This window comes from Scyliorhinus canicula, chromosome 10 (assembly GCF_902713615.1).
Source record: "Scyliorhinus canicula chromosome 10, sScyCan1.1, whole genome shotgun sequence".
In the NCBI taxonomy this organism is placed as follows: Eukaryota; Metazoa; Chordata; class Chondrichthyes; order Carcharhiniformes; family Scyliorhinidae; genus Scyliorhinus; species Scyliorhinus canicula.
In genome coordinates, this window is record NC_052155.1 from 120,797,820 (window position 1) to 120,810,497 (window position 12,678).

Consider the following 12,678-nt stretch of genomic DNA (forward strand, 5'->3'; position numbering starts at 1 on the left):
CAAGCTGGTTGCATCCCGCCCATTTTGGTTGGCGCAAACCTGTGGTTGTTCAGACTGGAGTCGTAACGGACATTTCGGTTAATCCGAAGTGCTGCCGTAGTTGGTTCCACGACCGGAGTGTGGCTATCACCACTGGGCTCGTAGTTGGGAGGTCCCGTGCAGGAGCCCTGCTCCATTCGCACTCACTTGGCTTCTGGCTCCTTTATCCGCCCCTTTACCCTTTCAGTAGTTGCTGCCCAGTGGTAATATTGCAGGTTTGGGAGGGCTACGCCCAATATTTCACAGTCTCTGCAGGACCTTTTTGGGGATCCTCAGGTCCTCCTCCACACAAATGCCAAGATCAGATTTTCTAATGAGTTGAAGAAGGCCTTGGCAATGTAGATCGGTATGGATCTGAACAGGAAGAGGAACCTGGGCAGTGTGTTCATCTTGATCATCTGCACTCTCCCTGCCATGGAGAGTTGGACTGGGTCCCATCTCTGCAGACCCTTTTTAACTTCCTCCATCAGGCTGGTCAGGTTCCATTTGTGGATCCCTGTCCAGTCATGAGTGATTTGGATCCCCAGGTGGCGGAATTAATGTTGGGCCTGTTTAAATGGCAGTCCCTCCAGCTCTCCCCCTCCCCCTTGCGGGTTCACCAGGAAGATCACACTTTTGCTCCGGTTGAGTTTGTAGCCCAAGAAGACTCCAAACTCTTTCAAGAGTGCCATGATTCTCTCCATGCTGTTTTGCGGGTCTGAGAGGAGCTGGTCATCTGCACAGAGTGAGACTCTGTACTCTCTGTCTCCTCTCCTGATCCCCTTCCAATTCTTTGCTGCCCTGAGCGCGATTGCTAGTGGTTCGATCGCTAAGGTGAACAGCAGCGGGGACAGCGGGCATCCTGTCCTTGTGCCCCTGTGCACCTGGAAGTACTTAGAGCTGGTAGTATTTGTCCGTATGCTCGCTGTGGGAGCGCTAGACAGAAGTTTCATCCAGGCGGTGAACCCTGCTCCAAGCCCGAACAACTCCAATACCTACATGAGGTACTTCCATTCAATTCAGTCGAAGGCCTTTTCTACGTCCAGAAAGATGATCACCTCTGGTGTTCTCTCACTGGATCGGGTCATTGTCACGTTCAGCAGGTGCCTGATGTTTGATCTTAGCTGTCTACCTTTGACAAAGCCCATTTGGTCTTCTGCTATCACCTCTGGTACGCAGTCCTCCAGGCTCCTGGCTTGGATCTTGGCCACTATTTTCGCGTCCATGCTCAGCAGCAAAATAGGTCTGTAGGACCCCCATTCTGTTGGGTCTTTCAAGTTTGAGGTTTGTGCTAGGATAGGTGACAGTGTGCCCCTCACCAGCGAGTCTGTGAACATCTCCGGTAGGTGCGGGGCCAGTGCTGTCGCAAATGCTTTGTAGAAGTCCACTGGGAATCCGTCTGGTCCTGGCGCCTTCCCCACCTGCATGGAGTTAATACTCTCCATGACTTCTCCCAGTTCTAATGGTGCTTCCAGCCCCCATTTTCTATCTTACCCCATGACTGGCATGTCCAGTACATTGAGGAACTGTTTCATCCCCAAGTCCCCTGCTGGGGGCTCAGAGGTGTACAGCCCCCGGTAGAAGGTCTTGAATGCTTCGTTGACCTTATTCGGCTCCTCTACTAAGGTGCCTTTACTGTCCCTAATCTGAGCTATTTCCCTCGTGGCTGCCTGCTTTCTGAACTGGTGAGCCAGCAAGCAGCTGGCTTTGTCCCCGTGCTCGTACAGGATCCCCCGTGCCTGGTGGAGTCTGTGTGCTGCTTTACTCGTGGAGAGCAGATCAAAGTCCATTTGTAGTTTTTTCCTCTCCGCCAGGAGTTCCACGGTCGAGGCCTCGGAATGTCGCCAGCCTACCTCCAGTATGGAGTCGACTAGTTTTTTGGCTAACCAGCTTCTCTTCCCTATCTCTTTGTGCCTTGTAGGCAATAGTTTCACCCCTGATCACTGCCTTCTGCACATTCCATAAAGTGGAGGGTGAGATCTCCCCCGTTCTGGTTGTTAGTAGTATGCTCGTCTATGGCCTGTGACATTTTCTCACAGAAAGCCTCATCGGCAAGGTGGGCCGTGTCCAACCTCCGTGGGGGGCATTGGGCACAGCCCATCTCCAACCTCACATCCGTGGTGGGTGAACTGCCATGGGTCCACTGCCCTCATCTCCATGAATATGCTGAGTTCTTTCGCCATGTTGGAGGTCTTCCCCGTTTGGGGTTCGACCTGTCCGTGGATCCTGTAAACAGTTAAAGTCTCCCCCATGATACGTCGGTGCGTGTTGGCGTGGTGGATTTCCACCATGGTCTTTTTATAAATTCCGTGTGATTCCAGTTGGGCATGTACACGTTCACCAGGACTACCGGTGTCCCGTCCAGGACTCCACTAACCATGACGTATAGTCCCCTTGGGCCCATAACCGTCCTTGTCGTAATAAACATCGTCCTCTTATTTAGCAGTATGCCAACCCCCCTGACCCTCATCCCGTAGCAGGAATGGTAGGTCTGTCCCACCCAGCTTTTCCAAACCTGGGCCGGGATTCTCCCCTACCCGGTGGGGAGGGGAGTCCCGCCATGTTGGAGTGGCGTGAACCACTCCGGCATCGGGCCGCCCCAAAGGTGCGGAAGTCTCCGCACTTTTAGGGGCCAAGCCCTCACCTTGAGGGGCTAGGTCTACGCCGGAGTGGTTGGCGCTCCACCGGCTGGCGTGAACAGCCTTTGACGCCACGCCAGTCGGGGCCGAAAGGACTTCGCCGGCCGTCGTAAGTCCACGCATGCGTCGGAGCGTCAGCGGCCGCGGACGTCATCCCGGCGCATGCGCAGGGAAGGGGGTCTCGTCCTCCTCCGCCATGGTGAAGACCATGGCGAACGTGGAAGAAAAAGAGTGCCCCCACGGCATGGCCCGCCCGCCGATCGGTGGGCCCCGATCGCGGGCCAGGCCACCGTGGGGGTGCCCCACGGAATCAGATTGCTCCGCGCCCCCCCCAGGACCCGCCTGCTTCCGCTGGTAAGGTAGGTGGTTTGATCCACGCCAGCGGGAGAGGGTTGACAGCGGCGGGACTTCGGCCCATCGCGGGCCGGAGAATCGCTGCGGGGGGCCCACCGACCGGCGCGGCGCGATTCCTGCCCCCGCCAAATCTCTGGTGGCGGAGAATTCAGGACACGGCGGGGGTGGGATTGACGCCGGCTCCCGGCGATTCTCCGACGCGGCGGGGGTCAGAGAATCCCGCCTCTGCAGTCAGTCCTTCTCCCTCAGGTGTGTTACTTGGAGGTGCATCCCTTGGAGGAAGACTATGTCAGCTTTCATACTTTTCAGGTGGGCTAAGATTGGATCTTTTCACTGGGCCATTAAGTCCCCTGACGTTCCAGTTGACTATCCTGATGGGTTTTTTTTTGACCTACCTCTACCTCCAATATGGAGTCAATTAGTAGTTGCCTAGCCACCCTCTCATCCCTATCTCTACGTGCTTTCTAGGCAATAATTTCATCCCTGATCACCATCTTCAGCATCTCCCAGAATGTGGAGAGTGAAACCTTCCTTTTCTGGTTATTAGTGATGTACTCGTCTATGGCCTGTGATACTTCCTCGCAGAAAGCCTTATCAACTATACTTTCCTGGTGACACGCCCCTGCACTCCAGAGTTTCCCTTTGTTAGACGGCAGTCCAAAATGATCACGAGGTGGGCGCCTGCGCTCCGGGGTTTCCCTTTGTCCAGGGGTCACCAAACATGGCCGCCAACTGTGCGTACGCCATGCGGGTGAGCCCATGACTCCGGGGATTCCCTTTGTCCAGGGACCCTTCAAAGTGGTTGCTTGCGGTGCCTTTGTGTTCCAAGTTTACACGTGTGGCCTGTTGTAGCCAGCCTAATGCCCTTACTCTCCTTGTTGCTATATTTCCCCTATGGGCCTCCGCCCCCCACCCCAAAGTCTTCCTCCCCTTCCTGTTGCTGTTCCCCCTCCCCTCCACCATGTTTCCTTCCCCCCGTTTCTTCTCTGGTTGTCCCCCCGTTACTAATGCACCCCCCCCCCCCCCCCCCCCCTGCAAGATGCTCTTTCCCTTGTGGGAGTTGTGCCACGGCCCCTCTGTCGCTCATGCTTCCTGGTGCTAGATTTCCCACGTGTGTGATAGCCCCCTCCCGGAGTTGGTTATGTACTCATCCGTCACCTGCTATCTGTTCTCCCTAACTGCCATTCTCCTCACCCATTCCTGCACTCTGCTGCCCTTGCTCTTTCCTTTCTCTGCTGCAGCTCCCGTCCTCAGAACGAGGCAATGCAGTCCCGTGCAAAGTATACTACAAGTCGGTTAAATAAATTAATAAAGTCTCTTTGCGTGCTCTTTTCACCGCTGTCCCTGCTGCCTTTTCTGCAGCCCTTTCTTCAGGACAAATATTCCCACATCCGCAGGGCCGTGAAGAAGTACTCCCTGCCCTGGAATGTGACCCAGAGTTTGGCCAGATACAGCATCGCAAAGATTACGCTGAAACTTTATGCCTTCGCCCTGTTGAACTCTGCTCGGCGCTTGGACACGTCAGCCCCAATGTCCTGGTAGATCCTGATACGGTGACCTTCCTAGTTACAGTTTTTCGTCTGCCTCGCACCGGATTCTTTCCCGGTTTTGATACCGACGTGCATTTTGGTCATTATCGCCTTCGGTTGCTCTCCAACCTCGGGTCTTGGTTGGAATGACTGGAGGGCTCTATCTATTTCTGGTGGATTGGGGAAGCTATCCCCTCCCACCAGATTCCCCAGAATAGTCTGTAGGGGCCCCGCCTTTGATCCCTTCTGGCAGGCCCACTTTCCTCAGGTTTTGGCACCTTAGATTGGTTCTCCTGATCTTCTATCTTCCCCCCCCCTCAGTCTCCTCTGCATCGCGACCAACCTTGTTATTCCCCTTTTTCCAGGGTGGCAATCCGGTTGCTCTGGTCTGTTGAGGCTTTTTCTTGCTCCTTTATGGTGCTCTCCTACGCCTCCAAAAGTCTCTCCGCCTTATCCAGGGCCACCTGCATGGTCGCCAGAGCTTCCGCAACCACCCCCCCTGACCACAGTTTGAATGTTGGTCTTCATCTCCTCTCTATGTTCTCTCAGTTCCCTTGAGCAAAAAAACCTACAACCACCCTCTGGTGATGGGGGGCTCCTCGTGCGGAGGGTTGGTTCTTCTCTTTCTGGCGTGGCCTGATCTTTGTCAGCTCCTGCGTCCGCTGGCTCAGCCACTTGCTTTTCCCATTTCCCTGGCTTTTCCTATTTTTCATCGCTTTGCGGCCTCTGGAGTTGCTATCCCTCAGCATCTCCATTCATGTTGATATTGGTTGGGGTGTTTGGTACTTTTTTCCCTGTATTAATGGGCTATTTTGAGTAGAAGAGCCTATTTTTGGTTCATAGGAGGAGAGCCACCTGATGTGCAACTACTCAGCACATCCCCGTCACTGGAAATCATCGATTCACGCATAAAGGCAAAGTTGAAATTAATTTTTGACTAAAATTATATGTGATTCAGTGTCTGAATATTGTGAACATTTTGACTTCAATTATCTTGGTTTAAAGCTGTCATCTTTAAATCTCATGCTATTACCACCTATATGTGGTCCCAAATTTTTATGTAAATTGATTTTGTTTCCAGATTTTTAAATATATTTGATTACAATATCTCCAAAATATTATCTGCTTTAAAATGCAATGAACATTTTCAATCTTCTTTGTAGAAAACATGTTTGGATTCTATAAAATAGAGAGGCGAAGAGAGCGAGTTGTATCACAGATTGTTGAAGATAAAATATGTTTTCATTTTGTGTTTTTTGATGATTTATCAAAAAGAGGAAAAAATAGTGTTTCTTTAGACATATTGCTTTCATACTATCATATTTCACACGGGAACATAAATCCTGTTGGGGGAAATAGTTTGTAAACGTGTATAATAATTCACTGATCTCAAAAAGCTCAATTTAAATATTTTGGTCACAATTTGCTATTTCCAATACATTAAGATTTCCCATGTATTATGTAAAATTATTCAGGTGTTTACAAGAAAGCTATTTTTGTAATACAAAGGTTGTAGAATTTCTTTTTAATGTAGATTTTTAAATTATATATATTTATGAGGTGACCTTGATGTTTATATAGGCCTCCAAATAAATTAGTCAACTGGATCAGTTTAAAAATAAATAAAAGACATGCGTTTGAATTTATGAAAATTATAGACTCAGAGCAGTATTAAAGACGGTTTGTTAATTAATGAGGGAAGACTTGAGGTAATTAGATCTTGATGTACAATTATGAGCACATTTCCGAACATAGCTATAATGTGATATGGAATGAAAAGGACAGTCTTCGAAAACTTGCGTGACGCTCTGTCATCTGAGACTATACTTCATGAGTGCAGGGTGAAGGTCAAGGAGCTATCTAAACTCCATCAATCCTGTGGACAGTTACAAATGACCTTTCACTTTCCATAAGACATTCAATATTCTGAATTGGAGGGATACATTTTTCTGTGTTTAGAAAATGGAGAAATAAAAACCTTTCAGGCCGCTAAAGGTGCAGTTATTGCGGGATCTTCTAAATGGTGCATTCATCCTGTGCGCTGATAGAAACTAATATCTAATTTACACCGACTGAGTCACACTCTGAAAAATTGCACTTCTACAGTTGTTAGTAAAACCATAGGTAAACTTTCAGCATATAGAGTGGGTTATTAGTCACTACACTAGACGTTTTATCATTCTGAACAGAAACAGGGAATTTGTGCATTTTTTATGTCCATCTTCTGTGCTGTACTGTTCTATGTTCTATCTTGAGTTGATACATTGGAAAACAAAAATGCAGCCCATTGTTCAGCAGTTAATTATTTTCAATATTTGTACAGAAAAATCTAGTAGGTATAGGTGGACCAGGTGTTTGTTGATTTGGCATAGTAAAGATCGCAAAAGAAAAAAATGACCTCATCAATTATCTTCCTTTTTGTTTTATAGATTCATCAGAAAGAAAACAAATTGTGTGTGTTGCAAAAAGAGCTTGTGGATGCCGAAATGCAATATTCTGCCTGTTATGAGGAGGTAATAATTTTCTCAATAAATAAACTTTGGAACCTTTTATCATGACCTCATGTTTCTCATGCATCATCTGATATAATCAGATATAACAGTTTGCACAATTGGGCAGCTTTTGTGCTCATGCAAACATCTATTGTTAGAATAAGGGCATATTATCCATCAACGTAACAGTAGTCCAGATTTTACTGGAGCAGGACGTTTCACAGCACACTCCATTAGTTAGGTTTGTGTATGTTTAGGTTTTAAATGTTTTAACTCACAAGGTTACTGGAACTATGTGCTGATAATGGTCCAGCAAACACAAAAAGGCATCCATAAACTTGAAGGACAATGGGGTAAACAGTGCATCTCCTTAACCAAGGAGATTTGAACAGAGGAAGGACTGAGAAGGAAAATGAATTAGAGTGGCTAAATTCAATGTTAAAACATGGCATGCAAAGAGAAATAAAGAAAGAGGTGGACAAACTAAATAGAGAGAGAAAGAAATTAAAAGTAAGGAAATAGACATTTAAAATTCAAATTTTCTAAAACAATTCATAACCTGAACGAATGGGACTCCTTGCTTAAATAGTTTTCTGGGGAAGTGAGGCTGATTGTAAGTCATTAAGAATGATCACATCATTAATAGGATACTCATACTGTTAATTACTAGATTTACTGTTCTCTGGAGAGGTTAATGCGCAAATAATAATCATGTGGAATTTAAGAGTGAGATGCTGTTTTTGCAAAGCTCACACTGAAGCAGTACAAACCAGCCTGCAACTTGTGGTGATTTGCAATTCTTCCTCATCACAAGTTGCTGGCCAATTTGTGCACTATTGACTATGTGCATCTTCCATATACTATAATTCTTGTAGCAACACCTGGTCCATCTATCTCATTATATCTTGCATGCATGTATTTGTCAATTACAGTCGACTATTTTTGAAATAGTACTGTTGCTTCACAGTGCCAGGGACCCGGGTTCAATTCCCGGCTTGGGTCACAGTCTGCGCGGACTCTGCATGTTCTCCCTGTGTCTGTGTGGGTTTCCTCCGGGTGCTCCGGTTTCCTCCCACAAGTCCCAAAAGACGTGCTTGTTCGATGAATTGGACATTCTGAATTCTCCCTCCATGTACCCGAACAGGTGTTAGAATGTGGTGACTTGGGGATTTTCACAGTAACTTCATTGCAGTGTTAATGTAAGCCTACTTGTGACAATAATAAAGATTATTATTATTAAATATTGGAAGCCTAAACAATTGTTCATGATCCTTTATTTTATAATGTATACACATCTAAATATTTATAATTAGATCAAAATATATATTATGATTATTGCATAATTGTGTCAATTATTGTAGCTAATTAAAATAGGTTATTAAAAACATGATTTTAGGGGTTAACAGTTTCTTTGGATATATTTATTTGTTGTTCATTAATACATAAATGTTCAGCTTACAAACAGCAAGTTCTGTCCAGTCTGCCTGTAATCATAAAACATCCATATTGTGACCTGTAGTCTGAAATCTAGTCCTAGAATTTATCTTTACCCACCTTCTCAGAATTCCATGTTTGAATGCCTTAAATTTCCACCAGAGTACCAAAATGGCTCTTATCAAAGTCAAAAATTCTGTCCTATGTGACTATGACGAAGATAAACCGACCTTCATAATTCTGCTGATTAGTCTGCAGCCTTTGACACAGTTGACTTTCTTCTTAGGTATCCCCTCGAAGTTGAGGATGATTTGCTTCCACACTAAAAATGAGTTCTCAGGTAACTGAGGTCTCTGTCACAATTGAGGCAGATCGTGGTTGCAGGAGTGGATTGGTGGGGTGCCATATGCTCCTTTCGCTGTCAACAGATGGGCGAGGGATTCTCAGGTGTTGGCAGGGATGTCGTACTTTTTCAAAGAGGCTTTGAGGATGACCTTGAAGCGTTTCCTCTGCCCTCCTGGGGCTCGCTTGCCGTGTCGATGCTCCAAGTAGAGCACTTGATTCAGGGTACTCATGTCAGGCATGTGGATGATGTCACCTGCCCAGCGGAGCTGATTAAATGTGGTCAATGTTTCGATGCTGGGGATGTTGACCACACATCCCTTTTCTAACAAGCCTCTACCATTGTCCAGTTGGGTGTTTCTTTAGCTACTTGCTTCTATTCTTATCCTATCATAGTAAGAAGTCTTAAAGTCCAAGTTAAAGTCCAACAGGTTTGTTTCAAACACGAGCTTTCGGAGCGCAGCTCCTTCCTCAGGTGAATGGAGAGGTATGTTCCAGAAACATTTATATAGACAAAGTCAGAGATGCAGGAAAATGCTTGGAATGCGAGCATTTGCAGCTAATCAAATCATTACAGATCCAGGGAGAGGGATAATCACAGGTTAAAGAGGTGTGAATTGTCTCAAGCCAGAACAGTTGGTAGGATTTTGCAAGTCCAGGTCAGATGGTGGGGGGTGGATGTAATGCGACATGAATCCAAGATCCCTGTTGAGGCCGCACTCATGCGTGCGGAACTTAGCTATAAGTTTTTGCTCGGCAATTCTGCGTTGTCGCGTGTCCTGAAGACCGCCTTGGAGAACGCTTACCCGGAGATCAGAGGCTGAATGCCCTTGACTGCTGACGTTTTCCCCGACTGGAAGGGAACATTCCTGCCTGGTGATTGTCGCACGATGCCCGTTCATTCGTTGTTGCAGTGTCTGCATGGTCTCGCCAATGTACCATGCTTCGGGACATCCTTTCCTGCAGTGTAAGAAGTAGACTACATTGGTCGAGTCGCACGAGTATGTGCCGCATACCTGGTGGGTGGTGTTACCACGTGTAATGGTGGTATCCAAGTCGATGATCTGGCATGTCTTGCAGAGATAATGCCAGATCATATCCACATCATATCCTATCATAGCCAGAGAATTCCCCACATTGATTTCTCTTCCTGCTTCTGCACCATTACCTATGAGTCCCCTTCCTATTTCTTATCTACTGTCCCTCTGTGACATCATTTGATAACTCAATGTCAGTTTTCACATGATCGTTGCCCACACTTACCATTACCTCCCACCACACTGTCTAAATTGATGCACAGCATGTCCGATTGCGAGTACTTTGAGCAGAAATTGACTTCAGTCCACGCTGAAACTCTTGCCTAGCCACTGACTGCATCCCATCTCTCTGGCAACTGTCTGAGGCAGTTTGCAACCTTAATGTCATTTTGATTGTGACCTGAGCTTCTGACCAAACGTTCCCCAGCTGCACAAAACTGTTTTTTCATCTATGAAATGATTTCTGATTTTTCCCCATCTCAACTCCTCTGGTGTTGAAATCCTCATCAGCACCGTTGCTACCTGATTTTATTATTCGAAAGCATTCATCTCCAGCCCCTCACATTCTTACTTCCATAAACTTTGAAGTCATCCAAAACTTGCTGCCCATTTTCTAACTTGAAGCAATCCTGTTCACTCCTGCATCCATTGGTCTCCGTTGGCTCCTGGTTAAGCAATGTTTCATCCTTATTTTCAAAAACCTCCCATGGCCTCACTCCCCCTGCCCCCCCATTACTGTAATCATCTCCAGCCCTGCAATCCTTTGAGATATCTGCTCTCCTCTAATTTTGAGCATTTGAGATCCGTAATTTTAATCAGTTCACCATTGGTAGCCATGTCATCAGATGCCTAGACTCGTTTCAGCTCTGGAATTTCCTCCCTAAATTTCTGTCTCTTTGACCGAGCTTTTGCTCATTGGCTCTAATATCTCTTTAAAAGGCTTGAGCCAGCGGGAAATTCCCTGAAAAACCCGCCATAAATGAACTTAGAATGTTTTCCGGAGAATCATGGCCTTGTGTCAAATGTTGTTTGATAAGGCTTCTGTGAAGCACCTTGGTTAAGCTTTCGTATATTAAAGATGCTATTTAAATATAATGCGTCAATGATAAAGAAGAATTCTCCGCTGCCCACGACTGGTTGGAGAATAGCGGGAGGGCCTTTCCGACAATTTTCACGGCCTCCTGCTATTCTCCCCCCCTCCGGCCGCCCCCCGACACGAATCGCTGCTCGCCGTTTTTTACGGCGAACAGCGATTCTCCGCAGGCCGATGGGCCGAATACCGCGGAGTTTACGGCCGTTTTCACGGCTGCGATCACACCTGCTTTCAGCATTCGTGAAAACGGCCGCAAAGTGCCCGTCTCGGACAACCATTGCACCGATTGGCACAGCCGCACCACGGCCGTACCAAGGGTGGCATGGGCCTGCGATCAGTGGGCACCGATCGCGGGCAGCGGGTCCGATACCCGCGCACTATTTGTTCTTCCGCCGCCCCGCAGGATCAGTCCACGGGGCGTTTGAGGGGCATGACGGGCCGCGCATGCGCGGGTTTGACGCGCCTGCGTGATGACGTCATCCGCGCATGCGCGGGTTGGAGCCGTCCAACCCGCGCATGCGCGGCTAACGTCATCGTGCGCGTCAGCCGCTGTGACTCTTGCCAGGCGGAGTTAGCGACGTTCGCTAACTCCGCGTCGCCGTGATTCCCCCGGCCCCGATACTAGCCCCGACCGGGGGGGAGAATCGGGTCCCGGGACGGAGCTCTGAGGCTGGCGTGAAACACGGCCAGTTTTGCGCCAGCCTTCACGGCATGCCGGATTTGCGGAGAATCCTATTCTCCTGTGAAGTTTATAAATTTGATGTTGCATTATGTTACTTTATTTTGTCTCGTTTGCTAAACTGGATGGATTCATAACAGAACTAACAGCTCAAAACTGGGCATCCATGAGGTGCTGTGGGTCATCAACCACAGCAGAATATATTCAACCATAATCTATAATCTCATGACCTGGTGTATTCCTCACTCTACCATTACCACCAATCCAAGGGATCAGTCCAGGTTCAATGAAGAGTGCAGGACGGCATGCCAGGGGCAGCACCAGACATACCTGTGAGGTGTCAACTTGGTGAAGCTACAACACAGGACTACTTGCAAAGACAGGGCGAAGAGCAATCCCACAACCAATGGTGGAGATCAAGGCCCTGCAGTCCTGCCACATCAAATTGTGAATGGTGTTGCACAATTAAACAACTAACCAGAGGAGAAAGTTCTAACAATATCCCCATTCTCAGGTATTGAGAAGCTCAGCACATCAGTGCAAAACACAAGGCTGAAGCACTTGCAAACATCTTCAGCCCGTAGTACTGAATGGATGATCCATTTCTGCCTCTTCCTTAGGTCCAAGCAACACGGATGCCAACCTTTACCTAATTCAATTCACTCCATGTGATTTCTGCCCACTCACATAACCTATCTAAATTGTTTTGGAGACTATTTATTTCCTCTTGGCAACTTATCTTTGCCCAGCACTGATTCCTGTGACACTCTATTGGTAACAGTTTGTCTTAAAGAACAAAAAACAATACAGCACAGGAACAGGCCCTTTGGCCCTCCAATCCTGTACTGGTCATGATACCAACCTTTGCCAAAACCCTCAGCACTTCCTTGTGCCATATCCCTCTATACCCATCCTATCCATGTATTTGTCGAGATCAACCTGTAAATGGCTCATTTATTCCTAATCTAGTTCTCGTCAGCTAACCAATTCTCTCTCCACACTAATATGTTACCACTCCTGCACCATTAGCTCTTATTTTGTGTAATAACCTTTGATGTGGC

The 12,678-nt window shown here is 47.3% G+C and overlaps 1 protein-coding gene across 6 annotated transcripts in view; it reads left to right on the forward strand.

Annotated features, from left to right (window-relative positions):
* The window catches only part of LOC119972633 (putative leucine-rich repeat-containing protein DDB_G0290503), a 590,251-nt gene that overhangs the window by 243,429 nt on the left and 334,144 nt on the right, over window positions 1-12,678 (forward strand). For all 6 annotated transcript variants that reach the window (XM_038809653.1, XM_038809656.1, XM_038809657.1 and 3 more), the window contains one exon: window positions 6,970-7,053. In XM_038809653.1, coding sequence (XP_038665581.1) covers window positions 6,970-7,053 — 84 coding nt within the window. The remainder of the gene's footprint in view (window positions 1-6,969; window positions 7,054-12,678) is intronic.